Source organism: Malania oleifera, chromosome 10 (assembly GCF_029873635.1).
Source record: "Malania oleifera isolate guangnan ecotype guangnan chromosome 10, ASM2987363v1, whole genome shotgun sequence".
Taxonomy (NCBI): domain Eukaryota; kingdom Viridiplantae; phylum Streptophyta; class Magnoliopsida; order Santalales; family Ximeniaceae; genus Malania; species Malania oleifera.
Window position 1 is genome coordinate 768,341 of NC_080426.1, and position 17,317 is coordinate 785,657.

At 36.0% G+C, this 17,317-nt stretch overlaps 1 protein-coding gene across 2 annotated transcripts in view; it reads right to left on the reverse strand.

Annotated features, from left to right (window-relative positions):
- Window positions 1-5,760: 5,760 nt before the first annotated feature.
- The window catches only part of LOC131165506 (uncharacterized), a 28,449-nt gene continuing 16,892 nt past the window's right edge, over window positions 5,761-17,317 (reverse strand). The window contains exon 7 of one of the 2 annotated variants that reach the window (XM_058123384.1): window positions 5,761-6,340. In XM_058123384.1, the coding sequence (XP_057979367.1) occupies window positions 6,229-6,340 (112 nt within the window). In that variant the 3' untranslated portion in view covers window positions 5,761-6,228. Of the gene's footprint in view, window positions 6,356-17,317 lie in introns of both variants that reach the window. The other variant, XM_058123383.1, reaches the window with a different exon arrangement.

Below are 17,317 nucleotides of genomic sequence, written 5' to 3' on the forward strand. Positions count from 1 at the left end.
TTAACCAAATTGCCAAATTTCTCAAATACCACTCAAAATGAAAAATTACCTACGTCAAAATGACGACAACGACGATTAGGACACCGTGGTGGTGCCTGATCGTCGATTCAACAGCAGATTTAAAGCAAAATTGAGAAATTAGGGAAAATATACCTTTCCCCAGGAATAGGGTCTAAGCCGTTCCCACAACAAATCTACCCCAGTAGAAATGTCAGTGACGGAGTTATGAATCTAACGACACCTTCCATTTTCTGATCTACCATAAACTCGTCGAGAAATAAAGGAAGAAAGAGAGGCGGAGACGGAGGAGTGGCGACGGAGAGTGAAGGAGATTGAGAGAGAGCTTTCTAGAGAGACGCGCACTGAATTCAGGTTCAATTTCTCAGCTTCTTTATCTTCTTCTTCTTCTTCTTCTTCTTCTTCTTCTTTTTTTTTTTACTTTACTTACTTTAAGATTACTTTTATATATATAAATATATATATTATACTTTAACTTTTATATATACATATATTAAACTTACATATATATATATATATATATATATCTTTAATCCTTTTTCTTTTTTTTTTACTATTTTTGTTTATTTATTTATTTAATTTAATAAGGTTTAATTAATTAATAATTACTTTTTTTTTCATACTATCTATTTTTATTTGTTTATTTAATACATTAATTTAATAGTGTTTAACCAATTAATTAATTACTTTAATTTTTATTTTATTTTTTTAATTTAAATTTTTTTTCTCGAGTTATTACAATGGTCTTAGTTCTCGTTTAGCACGACATTCCATCCTCAGTCAGACAGGCAAACTGGGAGGACAATACAGATACCAGAAGATATGCTCTGAGCATGTGTATTAGATTTTGGGGGTAGCTGGACTCAGTTCATGCCATTCGTGGAGTTCGCGTATAATAATAGTTACCAGACCAATATTGGCATGGCACTGTTTGAGGTTTTATACGATAGGAGATGTCGATCTCCTTTGTATTGGGACGAGATGGGTGAGCGGCGAGTTATGAGACCAGACCTTGTACAGCAAGCGTATGATTAAGTTCGGCTTATCAGGGATAGAATCAATACGGCTCAGAGCCGACAGAAAAGTTATGCCAATAATCGCAGTAGGAATTTAGAATTCAATACTGGTGATCATGTGTTTCTGAAGATAGCTCCGTTAAAAGGAGTTATGAGGTTTGGAAGAAAGGGTAAACTTAGCCCTAGGTTCATCAGTCCATTTGAAATTTTAGAGAAGGTGGGACCGGTTGCCTACAAGCTAGCTTTGCCACCTACACTATCTAGGATGCACAACGTATTTCACGTATCTATGTTAAGGAAATACATCTCAGACCCTTCTCATATTATTAGTTATGGTGAGTTAGAGCTCAGTGATTCGTTAGTCTATAAGGAGGTACAGTGCAGATTCTGAACAGAAAGGAACAGGAACTACGTAATAAGAAAATTCCTCTAGTAAAGGTTTTATGGAGGAATCACGCAGTAGAAGAGGCTTCTTAGGATCTTAAGGAACAGATTAGATGGAAGTACCCACAATTGTTCTAAGAAGTTCAGATGTAATTGGAAAATGTGAGTAAATATGTAATGTTTCTTTTGTAGGACCATGTAATGCTTTAGGCAATAAATGGTATTTTAGTTTTGGGGGAAATTTTCTTTTGGTATATGTAATCTCCCAGGACTTGAAATGTAACAACGGCATTCCTCCGCTATAAGTGAGGGTAAGTAATAAAATAAGTAGACAATTTTGCCTTTAAAGGATGAGGAGTTATATGAATAGTAAATTTCGAGAATGAAATTTTATAAGGAGGGGAGAATGTAACGACTTGAATAATGATGGTATTTAAATAATAAGAGGAAGGGAAATGGAAACAGAAACAAAAGGAGGTAGCAGACTCGCGTTCGTCGACGACAATGCATTTTGGGAGTAATAACCAAGGAAACTTATCAGGACCTCGTCGACAAACATAGGGGATTTGTCAACGAGGGTATAAAAGGGCCTCGTCGACGAAGACAAGTTTTGTCGACGAGAAGATACTAAGAGAGGATTTTGGGGAAATCTGAAATTCGTCGACGAAGGCACAGATTCGTCGACGAACTTTCTACAGGACTCGTCGACAAGGTGTGTGTCTCGTGGACGAATTCAGCCCTATAAATAACCCAAAACTCGGATTTAAACGCAGAAATTAAGAAAAATCACCCCCTCTCTCTCTCTCCCTTCGGTTTCTCTCTCCTCTCTGTTCGATTTCGGTTTCGTCGTTCGCCGGATCGACAATCTGAGGCCACCACGACGCTCCTAAGGAAGTTCTCTCCAAATCTGCCGGAGCGGATCGTTGGTGGAAGCTAGTCGAAATTCATCCCTGAGTTGAGGTAAGGCTTTTTGTAATGCCCCAACCTAGGTCTGCCAAGGAGCACTGCATCTCTCCTCCTCCACCTGGACCAGACAACAGGGGGGGCGGGCCTTATCGGACTAATGACTGGTCCCAAAAACCAACACGTGTCCTTTTTAGCGTATTTTGTCCTCACTCACACACTTCCTGAGAAAACTTCCCAGGTGGTCACCCATCCCAAGATTACTCCAAGCCAAGCACGCTTAACTATGGAGTTCTTATGGGAAAGCTCCCGAAAAGAAATGTGCACCTTGTTGATATGGGTAGTAACATCTAATCTTTTAAGTTTTTCATCCATGGGGTATCACATTCTCCCCCACTTATAGAACGCAACATCCTTATTGCGAACCCACATTTCCAAACCTAGGCGATATGAATCTCATCACACTTCCGGCTGGGTGTTGGCTCTGATACCATTTGTAACGCCCCAACCTGGGTCTACCAGGGAGCATTTCGTCTCTCCTCCTCCACTTGGACCAGACAACAGGGGGGCGGGCCTTATTGGACTAATGACTGGCCCCACAAACCAACACGTGTCCTTTTCAGTGTGTTTTGTCCTCACTCACACACTTCCTGAGAAAACTTCCCAAGTAGTCACCCATCCCAAGATTGCTCCAAGCCAAGCATGCTTAACTATGGAGTTCTTATGGGAAAGCTCTCGAAAAGAAATGTGCACCTTGTTGATATAGGTAGTAACATCTAATCTTTTAAGTCTTTCATCCATGGGGTATCACACTTTTTATGCCAAATTTGGATTTCTCATAGTTATAGGAAATGATATTCACGTGAAAATACTGAAATTTAGTACTAGAAGTTTTCATTTTCAGGGTATTGATCAGGAAATCCTACGGGTGTGAGTCCAGGAATACATAGGGGCTTCTTAGTTGTCAGGTAAGGGAATAAACTAAAACAGATATTTTCCATGCATATTATTATTATTTATTAGCAAATTAATTTTCAGGGAAGCATGCATGATATTTGAATATTATTGATCAATTGTATGTTATTGGGAAAATACTGCTATTATACGAAAAATGTGATTTTAGAATGAAATGTACGGAATTACTCAACTTTGTGTGGCATGAATGTTACTTTTCATGAAAAGTAATGATATGACAAATTTTACGAGTAAAACATGTTTTCAGAAATTATGAAAAGATACAGTATATTATGATGATTTTGATAAGTACATGATAATTGATTTATTTTCAGAATGATATGTATGAAATGTCTCCAGCGCGAGGCCGTATATATATATGAAATGATTTAGGCGTGAGGCCGTATATATATGAAATGATTTCTGCATGAGGCCATCTTTATGAAATGTTCGGCGCGAGGTCGTATTTATGAAATGATTTCAGCGCAAGGCCGTATTTATGAAATTATGAAAAACGCTATAATATCATGTATTATATGTTATCATAACCCGAATGTTAATTTAGTTCAGTTTCAGGAGCTCGGTACTGTAACTTATAGATTATATATCTATGTTCAAATTGGTGCTAACAACCCCACAAGCGGGTGAGAGATGGATAGTCGATGTGACTTTCAGTGTAGAGTTATAGACGTCCACCTGGTAGTCTGGATCACGGTGTGGCGGGCCCATCGTACTTAAAGACATTTTTTAATTGGCAGTAGTCGGCCAGCCATTGTCGGGTCTCGCCTTCGGGCTGTACAACCCATCATGGGAGGGTAACACATGACATCAGCTAGCTATTCATCCTGGGTATGTTTTTAGTATTATCAACTATAACAGACGTTTTATGAACGACATGATTTATTAGCAAATATGAAAGTATAAGATTATTTAGTATGATATGATGAATGTTTACAGATATATGAAATGTACTGTATATGTATAATTGTATTAAATGTTCATGTTGCCACACAACTGTATTTAGTTTATTTTCCCTTACTGAGAAGTGTCTCACCTCCGAACTTAATTAATGTTTCAGGAGACCCTGAGAGACCGGCGGGTCGTGGCAACCATTGAGTTACCCTAGGAGGGTAAGATTTTGTAGTAGGATCAGGATTATTTTGTTGTGAGATCCTAGTTGTATTTGGAATGTTATGGGAGATTGAAAATATGTATATGATATCTTGGTGTAAATAGACTCTGGTATTATGTTTTATGGTTGGATGGTTGTAATTTTATACTTACTGTTGCTTATGTTTCCGCTGTTTATGACTGGTCTATCCCCATTGTCGTCTGGTTGGGTTGATCATATATTTAAATATGTTTATTATTTAATAAGTTAAGCAAGTTTTTACAATTACTGTTGAACAGAAATGGTCTTTGACAATGACATTACAGGGACAGTATAGTAACTTCCTATTATGGATCATAGTTAAGTGATTTATTAGTATTGTGGTACATGGAAGGAAAGATATCGCTCTAATGATATTTACCGCCATGACTCATGCTAATGGGTTGCTCAATTATGATATTATGGTAATCTTATTGAAAAATATAACTAAACTAATGTTTTGTGCACATTATGGTTGTTTGTTAATCCATATTAAATATCATTCATATGGGTCAAGTGGGAGAATGTAGGATTTATATCCCTAAGGATATGTCCCACATGAATGATATGGGTCCGACATGAAGGGTATATACCCATATGTTGAAAAATATGAATGGATGTATTTATGGATTAGTAAGAAAATTAGCTTAGTATTAATGGGACATTATGGAGAAAGTTGGAAGGTTATTCCTATATTATATATTAGCTACTGTTATGGGGAGTAGCTGAAGGAGGCATGCTAACCTTAACCTAAACCAAGAAAGAAAGCTAAAAGAGAGAGAAGTAAAAACCTCAAAAGGGTTAGGTATATGTATGGTGACTTATCATAAGTTTTAGCTGAAAATTGATGTGAGCTGCAACGAAAAGATCAAAAGAAATGAATTGTCTTATCTCTGCCTCTACTTCTCTAATTATCAGGAGATCTCATAGATCTGATGAAGGAAGGAAAGAGGAGGAAAAGTGGGAGAAATAGTTTCTTCGAATTCTCTGAATATTCTTCTCGATAAATTCGATATAGCCATTTCCAGTAAGTAAAGTTTATAATTTATGATTTATTTATTTTCCACATAAAGATTATTGATGTGAAATTCATGGTAATCAAAGATCCTTGACTGCAGTATATTTATAAAAGTCACAGCTGTTTTGAATCAAGACCATCATCCCAAATCTATTTCCACTTGTCATGTCCAAACGACTCTTAAGCTTCAAACTATTTAAGTTGATAATAAATAAAATCATAGCTGTTCTGAATCAAGACCGCCATCCCAAATCTATTTCCAATTGTCATGTCCAGAAGATTCAATGCCAACAAGCATTCGAAAACAAATACCAGGATGCGAAGAATTTGAATATTATCTTTGAAAAGCTTAAAACATGTGTACAATTGAACCCTTTGAGAACAAGAGCCAGGAGCACAACGGAACATGATTAAATTACTAAAAAAAAATAAAGGCTGTGGTTGCACACAGGTTCCTATTCCTCTCCCTCTGAAATTATGCACCAATCCATCATTTCAAATCAGCCTTTTTATCGCCTCGTCCGACCCTTTGTGTTGTATGATTATCCACAAAACATAACTCACCAAGTACTCCAAATTTTTTAGCTGAGGTGCATTAAAGAACCCAAAATTCAGTTTACTGATAACTCTTGTAAATCATACAACGGCTGTGAAACACAATGCCCTCTATTGATGGTACAGAATAACAGGCTAAACTACTCTACCCTGTCCAAACAACAATCCCAAACTTTTTTAACCAGTACAATTAAATTAAAATTGGGGTGGTGTAGAAGAAGGGATTGGAGTCAGAAACATGGGACATTTTCCATTGTTTGCAAAAAGCTGCATGTTGAATAAATGGAGGCTGCAGCCGCACGAACAGCTAAATCCCTCTCGGAGTCGTCTCCTTTCTCTGATCTGCTTGCCAGAAAACTGGGAAAATTTTAAAATTTGGGGATTATAAGTTATACGGCCAATAATAGCATGCAGAGAATGACACATATTTACATAATGGTATGAGATCCATGCTGATGTTAACTACTAGAAAAGCTTACTGCATCCTAATTGCTAATATACAAAAAACTATATGGTTTGTAATATTATCTGGCAAGGAAATAATGAAAGTTTTAAATGATCAATGAACTACCATTTTTTTCCTGATCTTCAGTTAATGAACACCAAACAATAAAATCGACAAGCAACACTACATTTTTTTTTTTTCAAATTCAATGGCCTTGTGATGTAGGACAAGATGCTGGACTATGGGTAATCCCTCATTCTGAGACTAATTCAAAAGAACCAGACCAAGGACTTATTCAGTTTAGTTAATAGTTTATGGTGTCTAGTTTAATTAGTATAGGGTTTTGTTTATTTGGGGGCTTGTTTGTAATATTTGTGTATTGTAGGGGCTTGTCGATGATATACTCTGCAACTTTCAATTATAGATCATGGACATATATATATTTGGTGGAGTCCTGCACAAAAGGCTGCTCTTTTATATTTATTTTTAAGAAAAGAAAAACAACACAAAACGGAAATCAACAAAAAGATGAAGTTCACTATCAACTATCTATAGAGAAAAAAAAGCATAGCTGCATCCTAAAGATCCACCAAAAGAAAGACTGCTGCTTGCTGAAAATCGAAATGCAAAGACAAAACAACAAAAAAAGCAAGCTTTAAGTGCCACTAGGGGGTTTGGCTACACGTCTCCCTTGTGCCAATTTACACAATCATGGAGAATTTCTTCCGACGATTTAAGGGCTATTAAATCCTTACTATCTCATTCCAAGTTATTTTAAGTCTAACCCAACCTCTTCTAGTGCACTAAGAGTAACTCACTTCTCATGGGTGCTCTATTGGCCTACATTGTAAATGCCTAAATCATCTGAACGGTCCCTCCCTTAATTTATCTTCTATAAGTGCTATGTTAACTTCTTGCAAACATGTTCATCCCTTAATTTATTTTTTTAACATTATACCACTCATCCACCTTAACATTCTCAATTTGACAACTTCAACTTTCTAGATATGATGTTTCTTTGCCCAGCATTCTGATCCATATACATAGTTGGTCTTATGGCCATCCTATAATACTTTCCTTTTAATATTAAGGGTATTCTACGGTAACACAACACACTCAAAGCACTTCTTTGTTTTACTCACATTACTTTAACTATATGGATAACATCTTCTTTGATTTCTTCTTCAATTTGTATAATCGATCCAAGGCATCTAAATCAAGTAGTGCTATTAACTTTTTGACCATTAAGTTTGATCTTGACCCAACATTCTTCATATCATGATTGAAATTACATTTCATATATTCTATCTTATTTCTACTTATCCTAAAACTTGTGGATTCTAAAGATTCTTTCCATAATTCTACTTTAGCTTCTACTCCTCTCTAGTTTCATCAATTAAGATAATATCACCTACAAACAGCATACACCCATGGAACCTCATTTTGGATAGTCCTAATAAGTTCATTCATCACTAATGCAAAAAGATAACGACTCAAAGCAGATCCTTGGCATGCACCTATTAAAAAAAAAAAAAGAAGGACAGCCTGGTGCACAAAGGTCCCGCGGATCCGGGGTCCGGGGAAGGGGGTGGACCACAACGGGCCTATAGTATGCAGCCTTACCTTATATTTTTGCAAGAGTTTACGCCTCGAACCCATGACCTTCAGGTCACACGGTGATAACCTTACCATTGGCATGAACCTATTGTGGGTGGAAGTTCCCTAGATTCGTCAATTGTAATCCTAATGCTAGTCATTATACTGCATATCCTTAATGACATAAATATACCAACTACATGCTCTTTTTTCTCGAAAACTCACCATAGGACTTCTTTAGATACCTTAGCATTGGCTTTTTCCAAGTCAATAAAAACCATATATAAGTCCTTTTTCCTAAACTTTTCCATTATTCTTCTTAAATGGTGCACGACTTTTGTAGTTGATCTCCCTTGCATAAAACTCAACTGATTTTCTAATACCCTCGTTTCTAACCTTAGTTTTTCTTCAATTATCTTTTTCCGCAATTCATTATAGGACTCATAAGTTTAATTTCATGATAGTTATTACAATTTTGAATATCTTATTTATTTTTGTATATAGATATTAAAACATTTTTGTTGTAATATGTGGCTCATATGTTGAGTGGAACGCATATACAAAGAAAACATGGAGAAAAACAACGAATCTGGTATACAAGAAACAGTAGACAGTTTTAGAAAGTTGTATCGACGGTTTGCTCACGGGTTTTAGGTTCAGAAGAAAACAGTCGACTGTTTTATCGATTGTGTGGTCTCGGCATTAAACCGTCGACGATATGTCTGAAACCGCCTACTGTTTGGCTCGATTATGTAACGCTGGTTTTTGAATTATGAATTAGGAAGTTGTATAGGTTGGGTTTCGGGGGAAAAACCTCCGAGAGGGTTATACATGCATGTTGTGTGTTGTAACTACATGTCTTTTGATAGAAGATAATGAAAAATCACTATCGTTTGCTCCCGTGGATGTAGGCATTGCTGAACCACGTAATTCTTCGGGTCGTTGTTTTATTGCTTTCATATAATATGCGTGATTGCTTTTTTCTTTATATTTCATTGTTGGTTGCTGCGTTGTAAGATTGTTTGTTTGCGATACACATCCATTTGCACAACAAATTGGTATCTGAGCATTAGGTTATAATGGCTTCTGGAATTTTTTTCTGCAAAGTTCGATGTCATTAAGTTCGATGGAACAGGAAAATTCGAACTATGATAGAGGAAGGTTAAAGATCTGTTAGTGCAACAAGATATAGTGAAGGCATTATACGAAAGTCAATCGGAAGGCATGGACAAAACAAGTTGGAAAGAATTGGAAGTGAAGGTTGTGGCAACTATCAGACTTTGTCTAACTAATGACGTATTATATGACGTCATATAGGAGGAATCTCTGGCAGCTGTTTGTCAAAAACTATAAAGTGGGTATATGTCTAAGTCTTTAACGAACAAGTTGTACCTTAAGCAGAAATTGTATTGACTTAAGATGGCGGAGGGCTCAAATTTGAACCAACATATCAATGTATTCAATCAGATTATAAGTGATTTGATGCGGGTTGATGTGAAGTTCGAGGAAGAAGACAAGACGTTAATGCTATTGAATTCCCTACCTGCATCTCATACATATGAAAATTGGGTTACAACTCTAACATGGGGAAATGAAACCCTAAATTTGGAAGAGGTAACAACCGCTCTGCTGGGCTTTCATGAAAGAAAGAAGGCCAACGATGAGATTTCACAAGGTGAAGGGTTTGTGGTGAAAGGTAACCAAGAACGTGGGAGAAGCAAGTTTCGGAACGAATTAAGTTGTAATAAGTCTCAGTTGCAATACAAGGACATACGGTGTTTTACGCGCGGAAAAAAGGGGCACGTAAAAATGGAGTGCTAGAAAAGGAAGAAAGGGAATGTAGAAAATCAAGAGGGTGCTTCGAAATCAAGGAATGTAGTGGAAGAAGGAGACTCAGAGAGCAATGATGGTGATATGTTTCCATTTCATCGGGTTCAAATCGCCTCAGGGATTCTTGAATCCTAGATTCGGCGTACTCTTATCACATGACACCAAATAAAGATTAGTTCAGCACCTACAGGTCAGTTAATTCTGGTTCTGTTCTGATGGGAAATGATGTTTCATGCAAAATTGTTGGAATAGGAAACACCGGGATTAAAATGTTTGATTGTGTTGTGAGAACATTATGTGATGTTAGGCACATACCGGATTTACGAAAGAATTTAATTTTATTGAAAACTTTGGATTGTAACGGGTTTAGTCACAAGTTTGAAAGTGGGGTAATGAAGGTGTGTAAAGGCATTTTAACAGTGATGAAGGGGCGGAAATTAGCAGGGAATATCTATGCACCACTGGGTACTATAGTTGTAGGAGGAACTACAGCTGCAGATTCTTAGTTAGATAATACTGTTTTGTGGTATATGCGATTAAGGCATATGAGTGAGCATGGGGTGAGTGAACTTCATAATAGGAATCTTTTGAAAGGTGTCAAAACATGTAGGCTGAATTTCTACAACTATTGTGTTCTTGGAAAACAGAACAGAGTGTAGTTCAAAACAGCCACTCACAAAATAAAGGGTATTCTTGACTACATTCATTCGGATGTTTAGGGACCAGTGAGAGTAGCATCACGGGATGGACATATGTATCTTGTGCGTTTTATCGATGATTACTCACGAAAAGTCTGGGTGTACTTCATGCGACACAAGTCAGAGACTTTTTCCAAATTTAAATTGTGGAAAGCTGAGGTAGAAACCAGACTAGGAGGAGAATTAAATGCCTCGGGTCATACAATGAAACTGAGTATGTTGATTTCAGGTTCATGAAGTTGTGCGAGCGGCATGGTATAAGGTGACATTTCATAGTACATAGGACATTCCAAATGCAAGGCTTGCGAAGAACTTCTAGGCCGAGGCAGTGAGTATGACGTGTTTCTTGGTTAACCGATCGTCAAGGACATCATTAGATGGGAAAGTTGCAAAGGAGGTATGGACAGATAGTGCGGTAGACTACTCCAATTTGAGAGCGTTTGGTTGTTCAGCCTATATGCACATTTCTAGTGAGGAGAGATCAAAGCTTGATGCAAAGTCTAGACGTTGTATTTTTCTAGGGTATCAAAAAGGTGTGAAAGGGTTCAAGTTGTGGGATCCAATGGCAAACAAGGTGATGATCAGTAGAGACGTAATTTTTGATGAGAAAGTCATGTTGCAATGTACTCAAGAGGAAGAAGAAGAGAAACAGGTGCCAGAAAATTGGAACAAAAATGAGCATGTGGTGCAGGTGGAGTTAGAGACTCAAGGCAAGGATGACAGTGTTCAAAATGCTAAGAGTTCTAGCTCGAGAAACCAGCAAAATCACAGTATCGCTATACACAACCCCAGACGCACTATCAAGCCACCACCCAAGCATGGATTTGATGATTTAGTGTCTTATGCTCTCATTACCAGTTGCAAGGATCCTACTACTTTTAAAGAGGCGGTGCACAACCAAGAGAAAATTAGATGGATGGGTGCTATGGTGGAGAAAATAGAGTCAATGCATAAGAACCAGAAGGGAAGAGGGCGATAGAATGCAAGTGGGTGTGTAGGAAGAAAGAAGCGATATCAGAAAAGAAAGGAGAGAAGTTCAAGACTTGATTAGTAGCAAAGGGTTACTCACAAAAGAAAGGAGGTGATTATAATGAAATCTTCTCCCCTATGGTAAGACACACTTCCATTAGGGTAGTGTTGGGATTGGTGGCGCATTACGATATGCATTTGGAGCAAATGGATAGTCAACCTAGACATGAGCATTTGGTTTGTGAACTGAAAAAGTCACTTTACGAGTTGAAGCAGTCTTTGAGGCAGTGGTACAAATGTTTTGACTCCTACATAATCCAAATAGGCTACAGGAGGTGTGAGTATGATTGTTGCGTGTGTGTTAAAAGTATTGACGATGGTTCTTTCATTTTTCAATTGCTTTATGTTGATGACATGTTAATTGCTGCGAAAGATATAATTGAGGTAAATCAGTTGAAAACTCTGCTAAATAAAGAGTTTGACATGAAAGATTTGGGTGCAACTAAGAATATTCTTAGGATGGAGATTCGTAGGGACAAAGTTGCATAAAGATTGTGGTTATCTCAGAGCAGTTATGTGGAGAAGGTGTTGGAGAGGTTTAGCATGATTAATGTAAAACCGGTAAGTACACGGTTGGCAAATTATTTTAAATTGTCTACCGCCCAATGCTCAAGGACAGATGATGATATTCGTGACATGTCAAAGGTCCCCTATGCTAGTGCAGTGGGGTGTTTAATGTATGCTATGGTATGTATAAGACCAAATCTGACACAAGCTGTCAGTGCGGTAAGTTTCTTTCAAATCCGAGTAGACAGCATTGGGATGCAGTACAGTGGATTTTCAGATACTTGCAGGGTACTTCACACTATGGCATCATGTTCGGCAAGCAACAGAGTGATCTGTCAATTATGGGATATGCGGATGCAGACTATGCAGGGGACTTAGATGAGATGAGATCTAAAACAGGATATGTGTTCACCTTTGTGGGAGGATCTATATGTTGGCAGTCTATGGTACAATCTCTGGTTGCATTATCTACAACTGAGTCGAAGTATATGGCAGTCGCCGAAGTTGCCAAGGAAGCATTGTAGCTTACAAGTTTACTCAAGGAGCTGGGTATTCAGCAAGGTGGAGTTCAGCTGCGTTGTGATAGTTGTAGTGCCATCTATTTGGTGAAGAACCAAGTGTATCATGCAAGAAACAAGCACATAGATGTGAGGTTTCACAAGATCCAGGAATTGGTCTTTTCAGGTGAACTTGTGCTTGTAAAAGTTCACACTTCTGAGAAGAAAACAATCGATTGTTTCATCGACGGTATGTCTAAAATCGTCGACAATTTAGCTCGATTACACAGCGCTAGTTTTTGAATTTTGAATTGGGAAGTTGTATAGGTTGGGTTTCAGGGGAAAAACCTCTAGGAGGATTATATATACATGTTGTATTTTGTAACTCCATGTCTTTTGACAGAAAATAATGAAAAATCACTATCGTTTGCTCCCATGGATGTAGGCGCCAAACCACGTAATTCTTCGTGTCGTTGTTTTATTGCATTCATATAATTTGCGTGATTGTATCTTTTTGTATATTTCACTGTTGATTGCTACGTTGTAAGATTGTTTGTTTCCGCTACGCATTCATTTGCATAATAGTTTTTCTTCTGTTACTCTAGCATTTTCTTAGTTTTTATGATGGTGTTAAAATAAATTGGCTATCTATATTTTGCATTATCACCTATATATTTCCAAACTTCAATTAGGATGTCTTCTGGTCCTTTATTAACTCTAATTTTGCAAATATATCTTAAACTTTTAACTTTTTCCTCACTTGTTAATTCTAAATTTAAGTCTTCTACTTGGTTGTATTAAGCAATTTATTAGAGTAACTTTACCATATTTCTTTCATGTCTTCTTCTTTAAGCAAGACCCTGTCATTCTCCATTTTTATGCATTTTACATTACGTACGTCCTCGCTCTATCTTTCTCTAGCTTTAGTCAGTTTTGTATCTAATCTAATTATTATACATTCTACGTTTCACTTCACAATCTTTTTGGCATTTTTTCTTGCCCTTTATACTTTTAGTTTTCCATGCTTCTATATTTTACCGTATTTTATACCATTTTTTGTCTTTCAAGCTTTTTGAAAATCTTGATCCCACCATCAACTTTCTTTACTAAGAATCTTTCTCTAAATTCATCTAAAATCTCTTTTTGGTATCTTTCTAATAAAGGTTAAAAAGTGTTTGCATCCTCATTATCTCTTATTGTCCAATCACCTTCTTTGATCATTTTATCTTAGAATTTTATTATATTTTCTCCTTTTAGGTTTCACCACCTAGTTCTCTTGCATTGATTTATGTTATCCTTTCTCTTCCATATTTCAATACATATATCTAATACTAGAATTCTATGTTGGGTAGTTAAACTTTCACCTACGATAACTTGATGATCCTTACAAGATAAGTGATGTACTCTCCTAGTTAAGAAAAAATTATTTGACTTTTATTTTGTCCCCTCTAAAATATCATCAAGTGTTCCTCCCTCTTCTTAAAGCATGTATTCATTGTAATAATATCATATGACATGGTGAAATCTAAGATCATATTACCAAACTCTTTTTTTTATCTCCATATCCATGTTTTCCATGCACCTTTTCATGACCTTTATTGTCATTTCCCGCAAATCCACTCAAATCAACTACTATGAATATTTTCTCAATCCCTAATATCTTTTGCATAATACTCTCCATATCTTCCTAAAATTATTTTTTTTATAGTTTTCTACTAAATCTATAACGACTCCAAAAATAATATGTGTGTAAGTGTAATCCTAAAAAAAAAATTAAAATTAAATTAAAATTAAGATAAATAAATAATTAATTAAATAATAAGAATTATTAATTTAATAATATAATAATATATAATATTATAATATAATATACTTATATATATATAAAGGTGAATCCTGAAGCTTTGATTAAGCAATCTACCCCCCCCCCCAAGAACCGACTTCACACACACACTCTCTCTCTCTCTCTCTCCTCAAGCTCTCTCTCCTTTCTAAGATTTTTCTCCGTCTGTAAGCCAAATCAAAAAACGAACACCATATCCAGGTCCCAACTTCACTCCTAAACACGTTAACCGCAGTGGATTCGTCGTTGGGATGTCGTAGGCACCGCTCCAAGGCTAAGGTAAGGGGAATAAATCATGTCAGGCATATTTTAAAATATTTTAGATTAAATCTGAATATATGAATTTAATTATATTTATGTGATTTAAATATATGTCTGTGTTTGGGGATATTTTGGAATTAGATTAAACTATGGGGATTTGATCATATTTGTATTTTAAATATGTTAGAAATTAAATTTAAATTTGGAAAGCGGATCACACCTGCGTTTTTTTAGAATTTATCGAGTATATATTTATAAGAATTTTTCAAGTAATTTATAAAATTTTAATTATTATATAAATTGTATGCCATGAGTTTAATTTATTTAAAGCATAAATAAGCATGTTGGGATTTTTATGATTACGATATTATGAAATATTAACTCAAATTGTGTGGCATGAGTATGTACTGATTTTAGAAAATGTTGTAAAAATTATAGAATTATGATATGAGTACAGATGGCTATGTGCCAATTATAGACGACTACGTGCCGAGTACAGATGGTCGTGTGCCAATTACAAATGGTTGTGTGCCAATTACAGATGGTTGTGTGCCGATTATAGATGACTATATGCCGAGTTATGAAATAATGGTATTATAAAGAATTATGACAGATTTTATACAAAATTGTGATTATATCAAATTATATACAAATTTATGGAAATGTGAAAATGTTACAATTTGACTGTATGAAATGTATTATATGGTAGTAGAACCCTGATGGACTGGTTCAGATTAAGAGCACGGTACGTAGCTATGATGATAGTCAATGCAACCACACTACTCAGGGAGAGTGTTGATAACGGAAGTCGATTTGGCCTACGAAGAGATATTGACCGCCCCTGGGTCCGGACCAGGCTACGGTAGGCAAATCGTACTACAGATGCGTTAAATTTGACTTAGTCTGGTGGTAGGCCAACCATGGCTAAATCCCGCTTTTGGACCGCACAACCCAGTCATGTGGGGTTATTACATGACGAGATGCATGAATGTCCCAGGGAAAGTTTTATGTATATATATATAACAGATGACATCTAAATATAGAGTAATTTATTACAATAAGTATGTTATGATGAAAAGTATGTATTTACCAGGTATAAATATGTAGATACGAGTATAGCTTTACATGTTTTATTAGTTGAAGTTAATTATTTAAAGGATGTGTTTTCAAAATACTAAAACTCATATTGCCACACACTGATATTAATCTATTCCGTCTTACTGAGAGATGTCTGATCCCATGATTATCCAATATTTTTTTCAAATGCCATGTGGAGTATAACAATGATCAGAGTAGCGCAGTCAAGCGTGGGTGGGATAGAAGGTTTTATTTAGAATAGATATTTAATTAAATTATGTTTTGATATATACAGTCTATTCTTCAAGGGTTATGTAAATTGTGATGCTAGAAATGATATTGTTGTTGTATTGGGATAATTTAGTACTCTGATAATTATTATGGAAGTCTTCCGTTGTATGAAATATTCAGGTTATTACAGGTGGTATCAGTGAAATTTAAGCGAAATTTTCCAAGTCGTTAAGAAACCTATTTGAGAAGAATAAGCAATATTCCCTTGACCTAAGACCATCTTGATTTTTATGATTCTATCACTTACTATCTAAAACACTATCTTTAGGTATTTGTCTATAATGATTTCTATCCTATTCTTATGTTTTTTCTTTTTCAATTTCTCTACTTTTCTCCCCTACCTAGTTAGTTTCTTGGTAGATCATGTTGATTTTTCTTCTAATCATTGTGCCTACTATCCCCTTGCTTTTACCTAAGTGTATTTTTATTCCAAATTGTTAATCTAACCTTAGTCTTCTAAACTAACTTCCCCACCTTCCCACTGCGAGACCCTCAGAGATTTGGAATTGTACTTGGATGTTGACACAATGTGTTATATCGAGGTGAAAACGTAGCCCATCCTTGCCCATTTCTCACTACACTCAAGCAGTGCAAGTGCAACATATTGCTTGTAGAGGGTAATCCCAATGCATAATCAATAGGGATTCATTTCATAGAGATCTAATAAGTTTTATGCAAGCTATTATCTACGTAACGCAACCCTTCTCCTTTGCCCAGGCTTAGGACCAACTATGTGTAAAAAGGTTTAGACATGTAGGTATCTAAATAATTGGCATGTTCTTCGACTCAACATCTTTTGATTGCATGTGTTTCCAAACGAGGGGATATGTAAAGAAAACAAGAAAATGGGAACTTCTACAACTGCCAACCCACCAACATTGCAATAATTCCACTGCTAACAAAAATGATATAACTAATTAAATTTTTCACACATTGTATAAGTTGTATAATCAAATTGAAGTTTTATGTTAAAACATTGTTTACAAATTCTGAAGGAAAATATGGACAAGAGAGCACCACAAAAGTGAAAAACATGCTCATAACAATGCAAGCACTCAGCATTTCCACATTAAAGATCATAGGGGATTTCCAAGCACAAGAAAAAAAATTTTGCTTCAATTGTTTCCATCATAAGAAATAAAGGGAAAAAAAAAAAAAAGGGAAAGATTTGCCAACTAGGGTATTTTTTTGGCTAGGGAAATTTGCAAAATGTTTGTGCCCAAAGTCTATAATCTACTTTTATTG